Source organism: Spodoptera frugiperda, chromosome 31, assembly GCF_023101765.2.
Source record: "Spodoptera frugiperda isolate SF20-4 chromosome 31, AGI-APGP_CSIRO_Sfru_2.0, whole genome shotgun sequence".
NCBI lineage: Eukaryota > Metazoa > Arthropoda > Insecta > Lepidoptera > Noctuidae > Spodoptera > Spodoptera frugiperda.
This window is the reverse complement of record NC_064242.1, coordinates 2,712,925-2,737,217: the sequence shown is the minus strand read 5'-3', so window position 1 is coordinate 2,737,217 and position 24,293 is coordinate 2,712,925. Positions and strand designations below refer to the sequence as shown.

The window sequence follows — 24,293 nt, the reverse complement described above, 5'->3', positions numbered from 1 at the left end:
ATCAGATTAGATTTTACAGAAATAACTTTGCCACCCACGTGAGTTTCCATTTAAGTATCGTCTAAAAACGCTTGCGTTACGTGGCACAGGTCACACGTAAGAACCTTTTATGTGAACCTATATCAGAAAATATACTGCGGTCACGCAGACATTTTGAGTTGGGTAAATCATTTTTTGCATTAACGTTGGCGTGTTTGCTAGGTCATTCTGGACATTTAAACGAGTGTTGAGGGCAATTAAAAAAATCTGCCATGTCAACCTTTTTTTGTGAGGGGGTAAATCATCCAACGATTTCTCCCGCCTTGGGCGATCCGAGAGGGAGTGTCAGACTCTTACTGACTAAAAACCACCCCGTTCCTACTCCTGCTTTTCGAACCCCGGTAAACCCGCTAGGTAGTCCGCAGCTCTGGATCAATCGATGCCTAAGATGACCTCGTGCTCATCACATCTTTTAGGAAAGATGAAAATAATTCGATGGGATTTTGTCTATAAAAATGGATGTGGCTAAGAAATCTGCAATATAAGTTCTGGAATTGGACGACCGCTATCTCCTCCTATACCTTCATATAAATAAGCTGCCAATAAAACTACGCAAAAATCTATTTCCAGAAGGGATCCAATTCATGAAGCTAGCAGATTATTGAAAACGGACGCTGGTGATACATACACGATACACCGACGGAACGTTATGAATATACAAACAGACGAAACGGAACGATCAAATAGAAAGAATTATTGTTTGAAACAAACACGCACCACGTCTCCCAGAAATACATTTTTCTGAGAAACCTGTACTTTGAAGATTGGAACATTTGGAACTGGCAATTCGTTTCGTACTAGTATAGGAGTATTTTATAGCGTACCACGTTTTATTCCGCCAGGTATTATTGGGTAACAGGGGAATAAATCAGGCTTGATCCTTAGAATGACGAGGGTTACTCCTTCCATTGTCGGTTGTCCCCGTCCTCACTTAATTGTACCGATGATCGACTTAAGGGCGGAGATTTCCTATGTATTAGATCCACTTAATATTGTAGTTTTGCTTTAAGAGGTTCTTAGATTGTTATGATTGTGTCCGAATTATTAGTTGACCCCTTGTTTTGCACCTCGAAATCTGTCACTTAAACATTTTGAGTGGGCATTATCACGTTACAATAGGTACTTCCTTCTTCATTGTGAAAGTTTCGGAGATGTAAAAACATTTACTAAGTTTTGGACGTAAGTCATCATAACGCAACAGATTTCGACTAAAAACCTACAGTAAAATCATCAGATTTTTTAAAATCATTACTGTGACATCCCTGTCAGTTTATTCTCGTTTGCTAAGAATCGGAATTACTTCGCTTATTACATTACTGTCCTAGGAAGATTACACATCACCAACAACAGAAAACAAATCAGAATTATTTTCCTAACGATTATAACTTTTCTCGAAGATGCCTAAATTCCTGAAACAATCCCCAAAAAGATCTCAAGACCAGTATCATCATCATATCAGCCACAAGACGTCCACTGCTGAATATCCTCTCCCAGTGACTTCAAACCCAGTATCACACAAATCTACATCTAAACCAATGCAAGCGATTGTCACCATTGAGTGCAAACAATAGATGTGGGTCAGCAATCAGTTTCCTATGTACTAGGTAGATAGAGCCGTCTTTGTTCCATTTCTATGCAGGAAACTCTTTTATATCCCAGCGTTTGCAGCACAATACGTAGTCAGATATCAACTGTTATTGCAGATTGTTTTGCAAGAGAGAATATGTTTTATATTGCTGTGAAGTTGATTAAACTTAAATACAAGCGGTATGTGTAAATTAAGCCAAGATATTATACTGTCTTACGACCAGTTTCAAATTTGTTTACTACAGATATAATTTTGATATGATCGCCATATAAAAATGACCGGGGAAAACCTTCAAAAGGCGCCTTGTTTTGTGGGGATAAAAGACAGGGGAGTGTGGTATTTTTACCTCACTAAAACCATCCCGGTGGTCACCCTCAACACCTGTAAGGAGCACTGAGTCCTCTTAGTTGACCTCTTAGTGCTTCGGAGGCCCACGGTGAAAGGCCTGGTACGGCACATCTCTAGGGAGACGTGCATCTCCCATGAGCCAAATCCTATGTTAGATAGGCCATTAAAATCAGCGGTTAGTGGTTTAGAAGTTTCAGAGCAGATTTTAAGTGATTTAAAATTGTATGACGTAATCGGTCCTGCAAATGGTTAAGTTTCAGAAATACTTATTGTTTACTTAAATTATTTTATTTAACAGTTGGTATTAAACTCATGAATAATCACTTTTAGGGTCTACTTCCAGAATAAAGCTAAAATTTTCTCTTGTAAAGAGTTACTCAGTGTCAAAGTAACAATCCTTTATTTATTTCCGACCCGTAAAATATTAAACGGAGGCGTCCTAAAGAAACTTCTGTCATCTGTGTACGCAACAGGCTTGGAATTGTCTTGTTTACCAAAATAACACTTTATGTACACAACACGTTTAATAAAAGCTTCTTTATAACGCGCAGTATTTGATCTTTGATTCATAGCACAGGATGATTGGTTTTTGCAGTTTTCACTGTGTCATGTAGGTAGTAATGGCAGAACCCCCTTGCTTTTCTCAAGGGTATCATGTGAGCCGACTATGATTACAGTAACAGTTGCGTTCCGCGCGCACTTCAAAGAGCCATCAGGCCACCACAGATGGGGCCCAGGATGCTGGATACGGAGCTGCAAAAGACCTAACGGAAGCTCTGGCTTGAAGAGCAGGAGTAGAAACAGGGTGGTTTCTAGCCAGTAAGCGTCGGTCGGACACTCCCTCATCCAAGACGTGAGAAATCATTGGATGATCCATAAAAACCTCAAAAAACAGCGTAGCTCTATACTGTGCTGCACGTGTAACTGGGATCGAGCAGCAGTGCTCTCTAATCAATCTGACATTTTTAACGATCTTCAACCAGCCTGCAGAGGCTGCAGATTATGGAAAACTCTCTTATGTAGAGGAGGCTAGTTCACCAGTGGTCCGAAGTTACGGTGTGTTGTTGCATAAAGTTCTCGTCGTTTGCAGGCTCGCACAACTATAGAACTTTGTAAAAAAAATATGTAGTGTATATTAATATTATAACTTTCGTGAGACATGCTAAATTAATTATTATATTTTTTCGGCTTACTCACGTAACTATTAGTGTATATTTTTATTCCCTGTCTATCCTTTGAATAAAACGGTGTCTTTTAGGTTATAAAGCCTGTTTCTCGATTAAATCAGTAGAGCTACAGTTTTATTTCACGAACTTGTTCTTTTCTTAGAAGAAACTTGATCTCTAATTAGGGATAATAAGAAATTCCGCAAAAACATTTCTAGGCTCCTATTTAAAAGATTAATTATCGTTAATCTAATATTATTACGCAGTTTCAAAGCTTAGCCTCGTTAAAATTAACTAATCACTGTCAAAAATCCAGTAATGTGCCGAAAAAATATTTAAAAAGCTAGACTTTGATATGTTTACGAAAAGTGTAACATTATTTGGATTGAGATAGACTAAACAGAAATACTGAAATAAAATGTTTATAATCTGTGGTCATAACCGCTTCTTTCGACAGTAAAAAAAAACCATATTTTTACGCGTCTCAGTCCTTTTGCAGTTAAACATGATCTGTTCCTAATATAACAACGTAGTTTTATGAGCTTGACTATTAAAATAGAATTCAGTAATTTTATTTATTAAATGTGACAATATTTCTTTGATTCTCTGGTACAAAAACATATATACATATAGTGTAGAAATACAATAATAGCTGTACGGATTTGTAAAGCAGTCTGTAACTTCTTTATGCTACCACAGACAAAAAATTGTGCAATCGGTTATAGGGTATAGAATGAGTGTCATAAATAATACAAAATAATTTTTTTTAACTAAATTTATTCTCAAAACTATTCTTTTAGAAATCCTACAATAGTTTCCGAGTCCAGGTCCAACACTGTTTTTATCTCCAGACAAATAAATTAACTATAAATATTATGATAACAATTACAACGGATTCTTAGAGTTTCCGTCACATAAAGATCAAATAAATATATTTTTCATCTAACAGTAACTAATTTAAACACAATAAATATATTTCTAACATAATTTTTGGTAGTTACATTACTTTCTACTTAGTTAAATATATTGATTTCGGTTAAAAATATAAGTTAAGATACCTACTTACAATAATATTTTAATGAATAATAATAAGTAGATACAATTTATAGTCCAAAGTTTATAAACTATTAATAAAATATTGTTCATTAATAGGTAATAATACGCCTCATAAATAAACCGTTATAAAACGATAAAACATTAATCTGAAATTGTATTCAAATGATTAAAAATTTAATGAACGAAATGAATATAATATTATGGAAAGACTAAAATATTTGTCGTAATATTTCGTTCAGCTGTTTATTTATTTAAATATAATAATAATGGCAACTACTTATCTATTATTTATTTATTATTAAGCGCATAATCAACGACTTACATGATTTATCTTGTCACTTTTTTCCAAGTTCTTGACACATTCGTGAATCTCATACATACGCACATTTTGTATTGGTTTTCAACCCTCTCAGCATCCTTTGAGGTATTTGGCTACGGTATATTGACTACCTACACATTTAAGCGGGAAGATTATTTCGGAAGTTCAGCTTAAAATATCTAATATAGGTATACTAGTGATATGGATGTGATCGCTTAAATTCGACGCAGCAACATTAGAAAACTCAACGGCTGCCGGAAAATATGGAAATTGTAACGTTAACAGGGATTACAGAAAATGAAATATTTCAGTAAAGATTAAAGTTAGCCGTGCGCGTGACAATATTTCCGATATAATTTTTATTCCGCGATAAAATCATAATTACGACAAACTTTCTATATAAAAGTTCCAAGTTCTTACGCTTCTGCTACAATCTCATATTCTCTTGAGATGTATAATATTTCAACTATTAACATACTATTGTTTAAGGTACATTTCACTCGCGCACATTTTCCAATACTTACTACATTTGAAATCCAATTTACTTAAAACTACATGACGAGGAAGGGAAACTTATCCATCACAACACATCACACGGTACAATGTACCCCGAAGTGAACAATTAAATATTTAACAAACGAGCCGAGTAACTCAGAGCTACTGTCACATCGTCATTCATGACGGTCGTATCGTAATTTGGCAAATGTTTCATTTTATCAAAATCGATGGCCCACGCAGTATTTTGAAAATACATTAGACATTGACTTATAAATCGATACAAAATAATCTGAAAAACTTGATAGAAATAGGTACACAGTACACGAAATTAGCCCTAGAGGAGGTTATAAACTACTATTTTATATTTTTACATTTAACACTACCTATTTGTTACATGATTATAGTTTAGGTTTCTTTATCTACATAATAATTAAACATTTATTTACTTGAACTTTGCATTTTACTTACGACATATTGCCGATTCTATCATTCTCGTTACTGGTGACCGCTCAGGTGGGCGACGGTCAGGAAATCATTTTCATAATGCCTTGAAAAGTTTACAGTAAGCTTGTATCTGTTTACGCAAATATTGCGAACGACTCACGAGAACTTCAACGTTACATTACATACTTCTAACTCCGGATACAAGAGAGATGCATTATAAAAATAATGCTTTTAAACATTTTCTAACGACTGAAATATTATTAAGCCTCACCCCGATCAACAGCAGATGATTATCACATTCTGAGACAGCGCACCATTACTCTCGCGTGAATACGAATTCGTTGTAGTGGTTCCAACGATTCTCCTCCGAGTCCACTCCTGGTTTGAGCTCGGCAGCCCCGCCAGCGGTGCCGCTGCCACAGCTCGCAGTCAGTTTGAAGCCGTTCTCTTGCAGCATGTCGAAAGCTTGCTCAATGAACGAGTGCTTTAAGAAGAATCGTGATGTGTACCTGTCAGCAAGCCCGTGGTCTGGATCTCGAGACTCGTTCAGGGTTTCTCCAAACACATCACGACACAGGTTCACCTTTCCACAGACGAGGATACGTGACAACTTGCGGAACTTGACATCGGCCAGGCCGTCGCGGCCGAATGCGAAGCTGCCTCGGTAGCCGACGGTGATGCAGCCTTTCTCGCGATTTGGTGGACGCGGGTCTGCATCCCTGACCGCGGTTTCTAGCCCTGGCAATCTGTAGTGTTTAGCTTCACGAGCAAGACGTTTATGTTCTCTGAAGCACTCCGGGAGAACGAGGCCGCCGTCTCGGAGATAATCCAAAACATAACGGAAGAGAACCCCATCGCGATCGAAGAAAATGCGTCCGCGGGCATCGCGCGGGTGGTCGGGGTCTTGCAGCGCGGCGGCGGGCAGCGAGTCGGGTTCGCGGAGCAGCGTGTCGCGCGTCGTGGCGTAGTGCACGCCGCCCACGTTGAGCTCGAGAACTTCGGGCGGCGCGTCCGCCATGGCTGAGGGTTGAGGGCGCAGTGTCGGAGCGACTGCGCGTCCCTCGCTCCTCCCTGACCCACTTACCGCGCGTCTCGGCGCCGCCGCGCGAGCCCATCAATAACGCACGCCCGGGTTACTGACTCGAACGTAATTATTTCCTACCCTTTCGAGGGAAAACTCCTCCGTAAAAGCCTTCAAGGTCGACGTCTATTGTTAGCTAACAGATGGTATACCTATAATTCTTTGATTCGACGGAATGTTATATTTGTTTTCGCGCTTTAAGAACTTAATAAATTAGATTATTGTTATCCGGCTTGGTGCCAATAACAATTTCGTGTTTCAGCGAAATATCGTGAATATTCAACATGGTAGAGCGTATTGGCAGCTATCAGTCATCATATCTAAATGAAAGCGGTTCATATAAAATCCAACAGAGCATAAACCTTGAAAGTCTTTCAGGCGTTAATGGGATGCCTCCCAAGGCACATATTTCGTGAGAAACTTTTTCATTCAACCAGCGACCCTAGTACATTATTTTTAATATTTTCTCCCACGTTTATCGCGTGTTGAAAAAATTATAAGTCTACCTCTCCGAGCACCATAAAGTTACCTGTAGCATTGGAATGCTACCTACTACAAAAATAACTCTATCAAGTAATAACACTTGAAACGATGAAACAAAACCACCTGTAGGTTCATCGAGTCCACAGTTATTTTCGTAAGTCGATACTGAGTGACAAATAGCGTATTCTGCCGAATAAGACAGAGGTTTGCCGCTTTGTTTACTTTGCTAATACATTACAATCTACGTGTTTCACCTTCAAGGAATTTCGGCTTACTTCGGCGACATAATTCTGCCATTTTGACCTTAGTCCCTCGTTCGTGAGATTAGATTTTCTGGAGTGGCATCAGCATTTGATAAAATGGAATTTAGAGGGAGCTGAGAGTTTTTACTGATTACTCGAGTAATGAGTGAGTGGAGCTCTTTTATTACGGCCTCTGGAGATAAGCTTTTGTTTTCTGCACATTTGCGAGATGGAGGTTGACGCGAGGGCTAAATGTAATTAAAAATTCCCGCCGAGTTTTTGTTCCATTTGCCATGTTGTACACGGCATAATTAATAAACTTTAATATATTAAAGTGTGAATGTTGGGGTTTAAATTAAAACAGCTTGGGTTAATTCCCGAGTGTATTGTAGTTAGTCTAACTCAAATAAATTACTAATACCATATTACGGTCGTGTGTGGGAGTAACACGGCCGAGTATTCAAAATATCACACACTGATAAAATACATGTAATTATAAGCTTATCGTATTGCAATTACTTTACATAACACGTGGAAGTAATTAATCGCGTTGGATTTCAAAATTATTAAAGGTATAATCCTCGATATCTTGCTGGTTTCTAAACTCACACTTTTCTATTTTGCTACTGGGGCTGCCTGTGGTCTTCAGCCAGTGCATCCTGCAAAGACAGTGGAAATTTCTAGAAATTACGAGAAAACTAATTACAAAGTCCCCGAGTTTAATTTGCGAGCTGGTCGCTCGTCGTAATGAATCGTGGTTCGTATTCATTACGAGTTGCTGGGTTTCTCTCTGGCAGTGGTATTAAACAGTTGCTGAATAAAAGTTAAACATTTACTGTAAACGTATCTATCCGAACCAAGTTTCCAAGTTTAGGGTTACCGGTTGTTTCGGTTAAACGAGTTTCACCGCAGGGTGTCGACAAGCTCTTGATTGCATTTTTTTGTCTCCAAAATTGTTGTCAATGTCACGGGAATTTAAACAGTAAAATAAAGTACATAAGCTTTTATTTTTGCAAGCCATAATTGAAATTTTTACTCAACAATTTTTTTCGCGGCTTGCAGTGACGTGACGTCTGAATAACTCCCAATATTATTTCAAAGCCATCAAGTGTTTAGTTTGGCTTTCCATCAATATGATGATAATAGATATCGATTCATATTTATTTTTATTCAACCCAGTGATTTCATAATCAGGAATTTATGACTTTTAATAGGTACTTCAAAGAAGCTTTTCTTGGTTTTTATCGCCACGTTGTATTATTCGTAATATTAGTAACTCGTAATTTATTTTTAAATGAGAATTGAAATTTCTGTAAGTTTTTTGTAGGATATAAAGACCTTGATGCTTAAGTTTCGAAAGTTAGCTTTGATATTCATTTTGTCGGGAGTCGGGAGATGTAACACATGTCGGGAGGTGTGTTACTTGTCAGACCATATTTTTAACCCAAAATAAGAAGTTGAGAAGTCTCTCCAATGTAGATTAATGTGGCTCTAAGGTAGCTTTAGGCTTTAAGAGTAAAAAGGGCTTTCGAGGAGACGTAAAATCCATTAGTCACGAGTTGAAGCCACTCTTCGATTGATTGCAAAAACTTTAACCAAGTACCTACTTCAAAACGTAATAGAGTAAATGACTAATTTTTATTTTAATGACCGTCTTGTAGATCATTTAAAAAAATAGACACTTACATACATCGATTTCAAATATCGCGTGACATCACTTGAAGTGGTGGGCAATATAAATCGTATACAGATACGATATCTATATATCGGCACGATATCCAATATCTATATATCGGACGGCACGGAATCTATATATCAGGTATCCGCGTATCTAGCGAATATAGCACGATGTGCCACAGAACAACACACTATACCGTAGTGTAACGCGGACCTCTATCGTATCGCATGCGAATCGCATGGTCTATGATATCCAGTACAAACTGATTCGGGAACAGGAACTACCAAACCAAACAATACATTCAATGATTTCGAGTAAACAGTTATAATTAAAATACAATGATGTACATAAATCGAACAAAACCGAAACCTAAAATTACAGTACGGTACTACTTTCGTTTCAGAGTTCCACACTGATTCGGCCAATATATAGATATCGAAATATATAGATGCGATATCCGATATTCTAAACCGATATATAGATACGATTCGATATAGAGTAAAAGCGATATTACCCATCCCTAATCACTTCTAGGTACAATTTACAGGTAGAAATTACGTATTTGCTTCCACTCCTAAACTTTGATTCGTTTTGTCTAAGCATAGTTATCTTATCCTCTGGTATATGAGACACAATAAAAAACTCATTGTAACTCGCGTAGATCTGCGCTCCCGGCATACTACGGGTTAAATCAAAATATGTGTCTAATATTTTTTCATTACCTATCTGACGGACTAAATAGGATCATCCCTATTGGTAAAAGAACCCTAGACATTTCTTTGAATAGTAGGTAGTATGAAACTTACATAGTCTCCACTTTATCAGTAGGTCCCTGCATTTGCCCTAGCACAGTGCCTGTCGAAGTATTCTTGCACCACCCTCGAAGACCCAGCTTTTCAGCTTGTTCTTTGGTGTACTGGAGAAAAAAAACTATATCAGTATTTTAGTTGGGTTCCTAGTTTTATATTAAAAGTTACTTTTCGTATTCTTGCTGTTCACTGACTAACATGAAATCCTAGTTAATTACAGTACTGTAAGGGGGCAAGCACTATACTTATTCTAAGGGTCAAGAGTAGGAGCCTCTAGAGCCGTATATGGAATGAGTATTTTTAGTTTAATAGCAATTTCTCGCCAACTGGTAAGGGGCTGTTCATTAATCACGTGACGTTTTTTTAAAGTTTCTTAAACCCCCTTCCTCCTTGGTGATATGTGGTGAGGTTTTAGATTAAACTCCCACCCCCACCTAACATCACTTGCATTTTTAAAACATAAAATACAATCAAGGATTATCATTTTATAGGTAGTACACCTATAAAACATTTTATAGGTACACCTATAAATTGTTATATAATTTGGTTGTTAAAAATTAGTATTACAATATGTATACTCTTTTATGGAATTAGATAGTGGAATAAATCCAAACTAGTTACATCTCATTTTAAGGTTGAAAATTCCAAGATTGATGAAAATATATATAGGTACATGTGATACTTTAGCTCCCCTTGTGATTTTTCATACTATTTTGTGGAACCCCTCCCCTAATGGAACCACACATGATTAATGGATGTACCCCATAATAGTCTAGCAGTCCCCATAATAGTGTAAAAATAATACCATTCGAAAATAAACACCCTGAACTGTCCCAAATACTTCAAAATCAACTGATTGCATCACCATTTTTTTACTGCTACTTGACAAAAAGTTCTTTAACATTTATTTCTGTAAATTGATAATCTTTTCTTACTTTGATATTTAATAATGACACGAAAAGTCAAGAAATTGTCAAAGCGGTGGTTTTAATTTTTTTGGAGTAGATTAAAAGTAGGTTTTGTTCATAGAAAAAATTCTAAAATAAAAGTGAATAAAAAATTATGATTAATTTTAAAAATATTTGCATGGAATAATGACATCTGGCAGCATTTGGGTTTTGACTTCTTTCTCTAAGATCTGTATCTGTATCTTATGGTGAATTTGTGACCCACACAAAAAATTTCTAACATCTATTCACCCTTCGAATTTTATTCACCCCATTTTACTGTTATTTTTTTTAATATTTTCAATGTACGGAATTAACACTTCTACAGTATTATTACTGTATAGATTTCCGGCTATAAAAAAAGTACTATACACTCTCTAGCACAAAGGAGAAAATAACTATTGTTATGGATTTTTCATTTCCCTATAATTGAATATTTTTGTGCTGTTTTTCCATCTCAGGTCACATTTCAATAGAGTAGTAAAACTAATGTTTGTCTTTGAATCCCCAGTGGTACCTAAAGGTGGCTCAAATTATTCAAAGTTCTGTAATATATGGTCAAATAGATTATGCGGGATATTATACACAAATAGCTCCATGTGTTACCTATTTTTAGCAAAACAGATCCAATACTGTGTTGGCTGTCCTTATGAATTGCTAATGGCTTAAACTAGGTTATTACTAAAATTTAATGAAGAATATAATATGTTAGAAAACGTAATATTCGACATACCTTTCGGAAGAAAACTCCTTGGACCCGGCCAAACACTTCGAAGTCAACAGATTTCACATTCATTGCGGCTACAGTTGCGAAATTGCTACGAAGAGTAGCGGTCACAGCTGTTAAGATTAAGACACGTAACATTTATTAATTTTTCCTATTATTCAAACACCACACGGTGCAGTATTTTGAATTTAGTGTTATGATGAAAGTAGAGAAAATTGCTTTTCTGATAACTGCAGATGACATTTACGTTTCTTTCTTATATCAATCCTTCTTAGTTTTATACGGATATAACATAAAAAGACTGTATTCTAAAATACAATACACCACAAATTCAAATATATATGTTTAAAATTCATCAACTTTCCATAACACAAGAGATATCTATCAGTATTTTTTTTTATATGGCTATGGATAATCTTTTTAATATCAAGACACGACATAATTACCTTGTGTAACGAAACGTATTTAGAAAGTGCTTGAATGTTCGTCAAAACGTTTCTTTTTATACAAAATCGCTATCGTACCTTCTAATAAAGTAATACGTTTTAGTTCAAAGAGAAAAGATAATTTAATTTTTCAAGGTGAGTTACTTATAAAATGTTTTGAATTCTAATATATACACAGAAATTGGCAAAACTTAAGCAATATTATAGCCGGTAGTACCACATCGAAACCAAATGAACGGAACGTATTTGCCTTCACGAGGAAGTGTCAAAACAATATCTGTCAGTGTCAACTCGCTCAAATCGTCAGACTCAGTGGTGAGCCGAATTTGTTTGTTTTTTGTATTTCCAATTAGTTTTTCACGTAATTCTTAATCTTTATATGTATTACAGAAGCCTACGAGTGTGTCAAAGAATTTACTTCGAATAAAACATGGCTTTCTTCAACTGCGGCAGGTATGTTGACAAATTATGTAACAAGGGTTAGGTTGCTGTTGAGTGTTGGCATTTGGAAAGGAGTTGTGCTTAAACTTGTATTATTGTTCCAGATTGGGCAGCCGTTCACTGCTAGCAAGCATAAATAAGGTGCCTTCTGTGCTAGGCTCCGTAAATTATGCCCAGGCTGCGGCTGGTGCGCCAAAAATTGTGTTCAAGAAATTTGAACCGCCCCAGATTGAGCACCACGATGATAGAAACGCTCGTCTCAAGCGGCCAATGTCTCCTCATCTCAGCATTTATGCTCCACAGCTGACCAGCATATTGTCTGTTACCCACAGAGCAACAGGTATGTACCTTGTTTTTATATTCTGAATTGCCTACTAAAATTGATCACATGATAATATTTACTATAATTACAGTGTTGACAGGCAAAAGAAGTACATTTATGGCATATTTCAATTTATTTATTTTGTTAAATATTTGCATTTGCACAGATATAACTTGATCTTGTTTACCTTAAATGTTCATAATTTATATAAAACATGATGAAATCAGAAATTCTTCTATTCTAAGAGGAATTACATTCAAATTGGAATAACTGTTTTTGAGCAAGACCTCATTGTCATACCTTTTATCCTTAAAGGGGTAGGTAGAGGTGCACTCTATGACATATTATATTTTGAGCAAGAAACTTCTAAAAATTATAGGTTTTAAATTATCTTTTAATGACTTCTTCAATATAATGAAATTATTATTCTTGATGCTATAAAAACAATCATTGTTGTAGGAATGATCTTATCGGGTTACTTTGGAGTGCTGGGAATTGGAGCCTTAGTACTGCCACACGACATCTCCCACTACATTGCAATTATCGAGAACCTCAACTTATCACCAGCTACGTTATTTGTAGCCAAGTTTTTGCTTGCGGCACCAGTTGGATACCATTTTGCTAACGGAATCAGACATCTTGTATGGGACATGGCTAAGGGACTTACCATCAAAGAGGTTTACTCTTCCGGATATGCCATGCTCGGTCTGACCATTGCGATCACAGTGTTATTAGCGTCATTATAATTTTTTATTTAGGAATCAAATAAAAAGTGAACATTTTTTTCGGTATTATTTATTTATTATTGTCAATATAAGTGATGAAATAAAAGTTATTTAATCAGACTTGTTTTTGAGACCTCCTTCTTCTGTTTATTTTTTTTTATTTTGCAAATGAGTACCGTAAAACTGGGTGAATAGTGTTCAAAGGCTGAATAGACACAAGAATGAGGATTTGAGGGGGAAAATCACAGGTGTTAGAACCTTTTCCCAACATATATTCACCCCTCTTCTGTATTTATTCACCCCTCGAATTCTATTCACCCTGTTTTACCATTACCTGTTACTCAGGTATTCTGAAGAAGTAAAACAGTTCTTTATTTTATTTTGTTAGTAAACTTATGTACTAAAACCCTCGATAAAGGGTAAGTATCTTATATATTATGTCTACAGGAGACTAAGCGACACCGCAGTTAGAAATGACGTCATGTATTTGCTTAAACTTCTCAAAGTCCAATTTCTCGGTAGTAGCTAGACCCGTCGCAGCGTTCTGAAACAATGTAGTGTTTACACTTAAATATGGAACTGTTTAATATTATGGCTTTACGAACGAACAGTTGTTTTGAAATAGGAACTTACATTGAAAATGACATTGTTGTTTTTGAGGAATTCTCCGTATATGTTGAATAGGTCTTTTCTGGTGTCTAGTAGCTGGGCTAGACTGAGTGGTGTGTGGGCTATGGAGACGTCTGATAGGTAGTCTTTAGCGGCCATCCAAGTTCTTGAGGGCGCCATCGCTATGTTGCATGTGCTGTAATGCGCGAGGCTGTCCCGTCCTGCTGATTCGCGGTTCAAGCAGAGTAACTCATACTCTGATGCGTCGAAGTTTGGTAGATCAGCGCCTGGAGATACAAGATTGGATGTAGAATTCAAGAGAAGTGCTCACATACAAGCCCATATTAAATAACTATCATTCATAGGTATTATAGTAAATCTATGTTATTGAATTAGGTAGTTAGGTCTTGTTCGCGATTTCAATAGTTCGTTTTGTTCTATTGTAAGGCCAAGTGATGTAGGTTTAAACATTATGAGTGAGGTGGGCAGACAAGCAGGTACTTTTAACTTTCCTACATGTGCCTATACATGTAGAGAAGTACTATAGGTAGGTATCTACGTATTTATATGCTCAGCTACTGCGCAAAAGTAGATTTGTAGAAGTAGGGAGATAACAAATGTTCAATGAGATCAACTAATCATTTTTAGTCATTATTAATTAGAAGACTTTATAATTACAACTTATAATTAAATTAATAGACAACAGATATCGTTCTATTATGTCTATCACAGTATTGTAGGTATCTAATCTTTCTTTCCTATCCAACCATTCAACTTTGAACTATGTAAGTATATCTAATTACTTTCAACTGACGTAAACTCAAGGAAAACTGGTAAGTAAATAGGTATTGCAAACTCAAACTCCTATTTATGAAACACGTTTTTGCGGTAAACGAACTACGAAACTCATTAAGTTGAATATTTCGCTTTGTAAGTACTTACTTGAAACAAATGCTACGTCACCGCGGTTTTCTTGAAGGCATTTCACCGGGCTGCCGTCTCCTGAACACTGTTTGCGGAGTCTTGTTACGTCATCGCCTGAAACAATGCCAACATAAATTAAGGAAGGTAAGGCTTTTAATGTACTGTTTTTTCTAATGATTTATAGGTCCAAGGAAAACTTGAGAATCATCGTGTACTTGCTTATCTACCTAGGTACCTATTTGCTACTTACATAGGTTATTTAATTTCTTTAATAGCTGAGGCCCACAGCCTCGCTCGCGGGACTGCATTTTATAAAATAGAAGTAGCCTAAGCTACTCCGGAGCTGATGACTACCTAGCGATCGGGGCTCCGACTCGAAAAGCAGGAGTAGAACTGGTTTTTAGTCAGTAAGAGTGACATTCTCGCCTCGCCTAAGGCGAGAGAAATTATTGGATTATTTTCCCCACATAAAAAAAGCCTAAGTACTGCTTAGTACATCAGCTATCTGCCGTCTATAATCGTCGGTATAAAGTCCCGTCAATTTCGGTCCAGCAATTTCAGAGATTAGCCGGAACAAACTAACAGACAGCCAAAAAAAATAAAAGAAATGTATTTGATATTTGCATCTATACAAATGTAGGTACATATTACAAACAGTACCTAAAATTTTATTTATGTCTTGATGTACTAAGATTTTGTTTTTCTGGGGACGTATAGTATCGATTTTTATAGACAGCAATTAAATAAATGCATCTTTTTAGTACCCAACTAGGTAAATACTAAATCCTTTTATCACGCTATTCTATCAGCTATCTAGACAATAAATCAGAACTTGGAATAAGGAACAGGCAATAAATGTTTACTGGCCATTTGCAGTGAGCTAGTACCTAATAGTGACGTAGTTATACGGTTGTATCACCTACCTCTGGGATTGTTTTCCGGCTTGTCGACTCCAGGCAAACACGAGCCTTCGCTGAAGAAATCGGCCAAGTTTTTGATGCACTGTCAGAATAACACATAGAAATAAGATATATGTATTGTTTAGTTGTTTAAATGTAGAAAGAAAGCATTCATGAATAATTTTTTATAGCTTGCCATTAATGGAATTTGATAATTATTATAGGTTGTATTTTATTTAAAAGAACATTAGGATTTTTTCCAGTGTCATTCATGACATCCAGACCCGAAACAACAATTTTTGGATCACACAAAGTGTTACTTCGTGCGGGAATCGAACCCGCTTCACGTTACTTGGCAGCCGGTTGCCCAGCCGAATGTATTATATGGATTATTTAGTTATTTAAATGCAGATAGAAAACGAAGATTTTTTTATAGCTTACTATCAACCTCTTATATGCCGTATATGAGACACAATAGAAAACTCATTGTATCTCGCGTAGATTTGCGCTCCCGGCATGCTATGGAATAATGGAATTTAATATGTATTGGTATTGGACCATATTATAACTAGATATATAATAATAAAATGAAAATAGACTGACCTGACCACTAGAAATGACTTTCTTGTTGATGAGGTAATAGAGTGGAGCATCTAAACCGCTGAAGGTACCGTAACTGTTGTGGCACGACCTGAAAGTTCAATATTTTTTAATAGGTGACGCTTGTGGTTATTAACTATTAACTGATTTTAATCGAATTGCTTCCTATTTTGAAAGTAGGAAACACAAAACTCTAAACTCTACAAAACCTCTCACTTATTTTGCCTACTCATCCCATTTTAATCGAATTTCGTGGTGGCCAGCCGCTTCTCATGTATTCGCAGTTCGAAACCTACCAACGGCAAGTACCAATGTGACTTTTTCCGAGTTATAAGTATTTTCTAAGATTATTTAGACACCACTGATTAACGATAAAGAAAAACATCGTGAGGAAACCTACGTTTCTTTCTAATTATAAGTTTGAAATCCCCAACCCGCATTGAGCAATCGGGGTGATTATGCTCAAATCTTCTCTGTGTGAGAAGGCCTTTGGCCAGCAGTGGCCACTTATAAGGTTTTAATTTGTGACGGACCGAATTTCAAAAAAGAAAAAAATCATAATCTCCTTTAATACTTATGACAATTGTAAATTCCAATAAACTAGATAAGTATCATTATCAACGCTAACCCAGAAAGCCGTTGTTAAAAAGTTAAATGAAAAAGGAAACGCTCATTAAAACTTGTTCGAGAAAGTTCGGAAAGAATTTCGATCGAATTCGTTGGTCCTAAAATAATAGGGATTCTGGGATTCAATAAGAATGTTGCGTGTTGTGATTCGAGCAGTGCTGGCGTTAGGAGGGGATTGCGTGTTGGGGCGATGGCCTAAGGCGACAAATTCTGGGGGGCGCCAAGGTCTGAAGTTGGAGTCTCTTGCCTCTTCTGGTGCAAACCCTCAGAACTGTGCTCTACGCTCTGTGCATATGCATATTTTTTATTGAGAACAAAACTTTCTACGTCCGCGTCGTTAGCTCTGGGTAACGCTAAAGGAAAGATGAAATTTTTAATATAATAATTTTACTTGAACTTGACTTGTTTTAAACTAACACTTGATATTGCTTCCCTCAAGTGGGCGCCACAATATTTTCGCCCGGGGTATCAGTGGCCCTTACGCCGGCACTGGACTCAAGATCAACCTGTCCGTAAATAGAGGAGATTGTGTTGATACTACTACAATAAACGGGTATTGACGGAATTACTTTGTGTATCGGACCGGACGTAGGAACTGCTTCATATTTTTCTTGGAAGTGAAGAGTTCGTTAGGCGATCTTGTGAGTTTGATCGAGTTTGTTGATATATTTGTTTAGTTCGTTGATTAGGAAGGTGTTTGTTTCTTTTAGGTGGAAATGTTTTTGTATCTCTTGTGTTTATTAAGTTAAGGCTCAGGGTTTATTTGGTATTTATTCCTTTGAGTAATTTTTACCCAGTTAAATTGCTCATGGTCGCTTTCAATAAATAAATACCTAGTAGATAGGTAAGGTACTTTATCCATCCCAAAAAATCGACCGAAAAGGTTTAAAAATCCCCTCTCACTTATTTAACATAATATTACGGCACGTAATACCGCTATACACTAGATATTCATACACTTTTCACTATTTGTGTTATAAGTCCCATGTCACAGGGGGTGAGCCTATAGCCATGTACTGGGCACAATTTCAGACTCAGTGCTATAACTGAGAAATTTTCGAACTGAAATAAGCCCAGCAGCACTTTGTCCGACCCGGAAATCGAACCCGAGACTCCTTGTCCGGCAGTCGCACTTCTGACCACTCGACCAACGAGGCAGTCGTCAGTTATTTAACATATACTCATCCTATTTTAATCAATTTCTTACCTCTTTCCTCTCAAGTCCTGTATATTATTGAACTGTGTATTCTTCTTAACAACGGCAACAGCGTAGTTTGGAGTTTTGGCTTCACCATACACCTCATGGAAGACTGGATGTAAATTGTATTTGTTGGCAGCGGACGCTACTCTCATGTCGTCCACGCTTGCCAAGTCCGAGCCGTTGTCTTGTACCTGTGTTTTGAATTACGATACTGCAGTTTTGAAGTTTTGCTCAAGTTACTAGGTACTTAAGATTTTTTATACTGCAGTTCTACTTAGGTATGTAGAGTTATGTATGAGAAGTTAGAAAGTTTATAGACTTTCAACTTTAGGGACCTAGTATCATCTAGACTAGACTACTCTAGAATATGTAAAAGAAGTAAGATTCTAGATGTTTTCTATGAATTTTATGGTGCAAGGCTTCAATGAAAAATGTCCTAATTATTATGTTATCGGGTTAATCACGTAGGTAATCCTTTGACGAGAAACATTAGTTTGACGAGTCATTAGCTGCGCGTCAATCACCGCGTCGTGTATCGCGGAATGCTGCTGATGACTATGAGGCTCTACCATGGCTTGGAACTAGTCGAGTTCCTCGTCAAACAGTTACATGAGTAAGCCGATAACATAATAATTAGTTTTGTGCCTCTCACGAAAGTTATAATAGAAAGATGTCTTTAGTAAATACAACTAAATTAACAATATTTTGAATTTGGTAATTATTAACACCATAAATTCTTAAACTCGGTAAAAACCGCGGAACACGGAAAAGCCGCAATACAAAAGTTTAGATGCAAAGATAGGTAGCACAATTCAAAGATTCCTATTCAGAGTCATTCCACGAATAATTCGAACATAACCGAACGAAGTTCGCGGGAGAGCGGAAATTAAAATCAATGAAGCCCAAATATTTTCAAACATAACAATCGTAACGGCTAAACTTTCCGAGAAATGATCCAATTATAAAATAACTTTGGGTATGAATTAAACAAGCTTATAACACCTAATATCAATACCTACTGCGACTTAAAATCAATTTAGTAGATACATACATAGTACATAGTTACGAATCGAAATAATAAAACTATAAGTATCTAGTATAGAAATATTTCTGTTTAAAGTTACTCAATTTTCTTAGCAATACTTGTCTTTTCTTTTTATACACAAGATGTGGACAAGCACCAATCGTGAATTACAGTGAAAATCTTTAAAGGGGAAGAGACCTAAAAATGTCTAAGGAGGTACGGTACTTGATTTATTTTTATAATTTTCACCAGTAAAGCTCTCTTAGGAGCTAAAAATACTTACGCTCTTCAGGCAGTCGGCTTCAGAAGCCTCTTGAACGCAATCGAGACGCGGCCGAATGTCTCGGCTGAACGCAAACACAGACATCATGTGGCATTTTGCGAGGGCTACGTTTGACGTCACGCATAACCTGGAAGACAGTCAAATAATGAGGATTATGGCTATTTGGACAAGAAATTTTTAAAATCAACGTCACGCCTTTTACCCCCGATGGAGTAGGCAGAGATGCACATTATGGCACGTAATGCCACTGTTCAATGTGCACCCACTTTTTACCGTTTGTGTTATAAGTGCCATAAGGGGTGAGCCTATTGCCCTAATATACTGGGCACAATTCCAGACTCCGTGCTACCACTGAGAAATCTTCGAAAAGCCGAAAAAGCTAATTTTGAACTTGAAACTAAAAATAGAATAATACGTTAGAAGTTTGCAATTTTTGGAAATGAATTACAAGACCGAACTTTGTCATATTCATACTCAAAGTTCGTGTAAATTACAACGAGCGGATCGATATGACAGTAAAGAACCTATTTAACCAGTTTCGAAGTTCTCTATAAATTATTCAGAGGTTAGATTGATACAAATATTATTTCATTTAGTAGATCTGAGGCGAAATTGGTATATTACAGATCTACCAGAGACGCTGTTGTTTCAAAATATGGTTTACTTTAAGCTTACAAAAATGTTAACCTTTAATAAAACCATTTAAATCTGTCGACTTTAGGTACCTGTTGAAATTTTATGTGGGTAGGTGCACCGTAAGAGTTGTAAAAGTATTTTTATGATCGACTATATCTTTCGCGTTGATAGACGAGAATTAATACTTGAGTTCTAGACTTAAATAGTCGTTATGAGACTTAATATCAAAATGTGGATTCTTTAAGATTTACATATAATTTATATTTGAATCAACACTTGTATTTGTATTTGTTTTTTTTTCCTGTTTTTATATAAGAATAATTCATGAATGTTTTTATTACTTTTATATTTGGTATAATTTTCGTTTTGTTTTTTTTTTTGGTGCATCGTGCCCGGTGCAAAATAAACATTTTTTCTTTCTTTCTTTCTTTCTTTCTGTATAAGACAGAATAGAAAAATATGTAGGAAGTTAGATTTGATAAAGAACCCTGAACATCTGATTTAAGTTGCTGCTTTGCATAGCCATACATTTTGACATTTAAGGTCTCAGCACACATATGGGATCGGAAAGGGATCGTCACCGTATCGCCTCGAGCCGTTCAGAATGGTTTGTATTAAACTCCCTACTGCAACGCACACTAATCGGAATAATAACGTAATCGCCTCGCCTCGGAACAGGCTCCGAACTTGAATTCCCGCGCTTACGGCTCATCGTCCCCGCGCTTACGTTTCTCCGTCCCCGCGCTTACGTCTCTCCGTACCCGAGCTCACATCTCTTCGTCCACCCTTTCCCCTTTCCAATATCTTTTTCTTTTTTTCTTGCTATTTTCTTTTTCCTCTTCATCAAGTGCTATGGCTATGATAGCCAACTCACGTATTGTAAACCAAGACATAACCGTGCGCTACACTTAACGTTTGGATTCAAACTGATCTGGTGCCAACCAGGTCAGCCAGGGGGCGGCGAGGCGTAAGCGCGGTGTCGCCTAGCCGTAGCCGAGTTGACGTACAGGCGCTGCTGATACGCTTTCGTTACGTGCATACGGTAGGTTGACGCCTGGTTGACAGCGAGGCAAAAGGCGTTACGGTTACGATCCCTTTCCGATCCCATATGTGTGCTGAGACCTTTAGTATGGAAATTAATATGTCTAATTTTCCTTCACGATCGTCCCTGCTTAGTATTAAGTATTAATTAAGTAATTTTATTCCTCTTTATTGTCATTTGTGGACTTTAGTTGTCTTTTCTTTACATAATCTCGGGACCACAGGGTCCCGGACCTTGGAAGGCGTACGAGGAGCCGAAGCCAACTCGCAGAGGCCCGTTGAACAATTTTGATCTAAATGTAATGGGACATCAGCCGGCGATTATCCCTGTATGCACTATGAAAGTACACCAAAGGACAATCCCCGGTTGATGCAGGACTATTGTGAGATATGGTTAAAGGAAATGATAGGGATATGGGTGTGGGTGGCTGTGGAATAGTTAACCGGTTAACTATGGGGACTATGGCCCCTGCCCCTGACCAATATTGAAAAATACGGATAAACAGGCAGGGGGTGACTCGCAAACTCAATAGTGGGCCCCGGAAACGGCCGCTAGCATGTAGCGACAAGGGAAGCAACATCCGTTGAGCTGCTTGAGGAAGGGGGGGCATCCCACGGCTATCAGAGCAATCCCGGAAGTACGGTCAAGACCCCTACCAGCATCTTACTGGGATACGTCCTTCCCCCAAGTGGAGCTGAAGGCAACTCCACTCTTGCGAATCTCCACTCAAACCAGCCGATTAAGGCAAGAGTGAGGTAGGAGAGGCCACTCCGGATAGTCACGAGTACTAACCGGAGTTAAAAAGTAGGGCCTCTCCCGGGAGTCAGGTCCGTGGGGTCGCCACTGCCCAACAGCTCGCCACAAGCTGCCTTGCGGACAATTAGTTGTCTTTATTAATAAAGATTATTATTAGGTTTGAAGAACTTTATATCCCACAAAACAAAGCTCAGGCTCAGCTTATATGAGTCAAATGAAAAAGGGAAATGACGGTTTTTCGCTTTGTCTCGCAAAGTCAACGCGAACCACACTTTGAGGATATTTGACCGACTTTTAAAATGGCTGATCCAGTTAGCTATTCACTGGATTTAAGGATTTCGCTCTTCGACATTTTTGTTTTATGGGAAATAAAAGAGCTTAGGTACTTACTTGTTTATTTTTATTATGGTCAGAAATATTTTAGAAATGTAACTGAATAGTATCTAAATAGAATTTTGTTTTCCCTTATTTTTAACCCTTTAACCGTCTAGTTAAATATCAATTACAGTGCCCCTAGCATGCGGCTACAACACAATCGTGTGAGAGAACGAAAAATTAATGAATGTTCTCTGTCAGGGACACAGGTTCACACCGCTCGTTTGTCCGTAGTTTTCGGTATGAATCCTATAGTTTAGCTCGCCAATATTTCGCCTAGTTTGTATAGTTTCCTTCGTTCGCTTCGCCCTGTGTGGCCTGCGCTTTAATGCGATACAGGCGGAGCGATAATCTGAATTATAAAGTAGGTACTAACTAGGTTTTCTACTACTACCGAGGATACTACCCTCACACTACAACCGAAATTTTTTTACTAAATACTTTTTCTATTAGAATTTAACTTTGTATTTTTCTTTCTATAATGAACCTAAAGATCACGATGGCCTATCTATTACTTCTACTACATACCTACTACTACAGCTATAAACATTAGGTATGCCCCTAAAACAGACCACTAATACATTTCACCCCTCAATACCGCCAGGGACGCGTGACACTATGCATAAATAATGGGACATCTATGCACATTCTATTTATAATGGCGTAGTAAACACGTTTGGGGTCACGCATACTATGTACAAACACCAGCAGGTTAACCTACCCATTTGTTTAAAACTACATTTTCAACTTTAATTTTTCAGGTATAAAGTTGAAAATTCAATGGAGGAAATTGGCAGGTTGGTGTAGGTTGATCTGCTGGTGTGTCTACCGTAGGTCAGTGTGTCAAATGTCTTTCACAGATGTAGGGCGAGCTTTCAGCTCATGAGGCCGAGATTAAAAGGTAGCTGTAGCCTGTGGGCTGAAATTCTTGTTTGAATTTTGCTGTGTGGGGTAGTGTATCGCTTTTTTGTGCTAATGGGGGTATAGGTAGCTGGATTACTATTGTATCCATAGAAGATTGGTTGCCATTGATGGATTTTTGCGTTCTTTTTACTTATTAAATGTGCACATTTTTGTTTGGTAAATATTTATAAAAAAGGGGGTTAATTATTATGTTATCGGCTTACTTACGTAATAACTGTTTGACGAGGACCCGTGTGTCAGGGAATGTTACTTATGAATATGAGCCTCTAGCATGGCTTGAACCGTGGGATTTGGAGGCGAAGGTGCTCGCGCGCGTCTTCAGTTTGCGCGCCGACGCGTGTCGCCGGGGCGAAACTCCACTGCCGCGCCAGATCAGTGCGTGGCGGGACGAGCTCCGGCGCGATCTCATGGCGGAATGGCAGCAACGACTGTCGCAACCGAGGGCTGGGCTCGCTGTCATCGCAGCGGTAAGTCCCCTCTTTGAGGAGTGGCTAGAGAGGCGCCACGGCGTCCTCACCTACCGCCTAACGCAGGTGCTTACCGGACATGGGAGTTTCGGTAGGTTCCTGTTCCTTATTGGGCGGGAGGAAACGCCCGGGTGTCATCACTGCGAGGACCGCCCGGAGGACACAGTAGAACATACAGTGGCGGTGTGCCCTGCGTGGGCTGAGCACCGCCAAGTCCTCAGGGATGTGGTCGGCGACGGCGACCTCTCGCGCCCGGCACTGGTTCAGGCCATGGTGCGGAGCAAGAGGGACTGGGATGCCGTCTCCTCCTTCTGCGAAGCAGTCATGCTAGCTAAGGAGGAGGCGGGGCGCGTGAGAGAACAAACCTCCTCACGCCCCAGCCGTCGCGAAAGACACTCCGGGCGTAGGGGATCCCGAGACGATCTCCGGCCACCGTAAGTGCGGGCCTGCGGACGGCGAGCAAGGGTAGCTCACCGCCCGAACAGAACCAGACCCGTGCGTGCGGCGCGTCGCGTTTCGCGCGCGCCTCAAAGAGCCATCAGACCACCACAGATGGGGCCCAATAGG

The 24,293-nt window shown here is 38.2% G+C and overlaps 4 protein-coding genes across 5 annotated transcripts in view; 1 reads left to right on the top strand and 3 right to left on the bottom strand.

The window, feature by feature from the left end:
* Positions 1-4,200: 4,200 nt before the first annotated feature.
* On the bottom strand, positions 4,201-7,489 carry LOC118276272 (BTB/POZ domain-containing protein KCTD12). Its single transcript, XM_035594525.2, has one exon. It carries the CDS (start codon positions 6,474-6,476, stop codon positions 5,775-5,777), a length of 702 nt encoding a protein of 233 aa, XP_035450418.1. The 5' UTR covers positions 6,477-7,489; the 3' UTR covers positions 4,201-5,774.
* Positions 7,490-7,634: 145 nt separating this feature from the next.
* LOC118276276 (acylphosphatase-2) lies at positions 7,635-11,676 on the bottom strand. Of its 2 annotated transcripts, none has more exons than XM_035594531.2 (3): positions 11,432-11,676; positions 9,749-9,858; positions 7,635-7,923 (listed from the first exon to the last, which is right to left on the bottom strand). In XM_035594531.2, the coding sequence occupies exons 1-3, from the start codon at positions 11,561-11,563 to the stop codon at positions 7,806-7,808; spliced, it is 360 nt and encodes a 119-aa protein (XP_035450424.1). In that variant the 5' UTR covers positions 11,564-11,676; the 3' UTR covers positions 7,635-7,805. The 2 variants fall into 2 exon arrangements, with proteins under 2 accessions (XP_035450424.1, XP_035450422.2); XM_035594529.2 differs by lacking the exon at positions 11,432-11,676 and adding an exon at positions 10,557-10,711.
* Positions 11,677-12,082: 406 nt separating this feature from the next.
* On the top strand, positions 12,083-13,479 carry LOC118276274 (succinate dehydrogenase cytochrome b560 subunit, mitochondrial). The gene is made up of 4 exons (XM_035594527.2): positions 12,083-12,186; positions 12,262-12,324; positions 12,417-12,652; positions 13,094-13,479. The coding sequence occupies exons 2-4, from the start codon at positions 12,302-12,304 to the stop codon at positions 13,378-13,380; spliced, it is 546 nt and encodes a 181-aa protein (XP_035450420.1). The 5' UTR covers positions 12,083-12,186; positions 12,262-12,301; the 3' UTR covers positions 13,381-13,479.
* A 250-nt stretch (positions 13,480-13,729) lies between these two features.
* Positions 13,730-24,293, bottom strand: part of LOC118276262 (transferrin) — a 33,299-nt gene continuing 22,735 nt past the window's right edge. The window contains exons 9-15 of the mRNA XM_035594510.2: positions 19,527-19,653; positions 18,226-18,410; positions 16,395-16,482; positions 15,816-15,894; positions 14,911-15,006; positions 13,993-14,255; positions 13,730-13,903 (exon numbers count right to left, since the gene is read on the bottom strand). Of these exons, the coding sequence (XP_035450403.2) occupies positions 13,811-13,903; positions 13,993-14,255; positions 14,911-15,006; positions 15,816-15,894; positions 16,395-16,482; positions 18,226-18,410; positions 19,527-19,653 (931 nt within the window). The 3' untranslated portion in view covers positions 13,730-13,810. The remainder of the gene's footprint in view (positions 13,904-13,992; positions 14,256-14,910; positions 15,007-15,815; positions 15,895-16,394; positions 16,483-18,225; positions 18,411-19,526; positions 19,654-24,293) is intronic.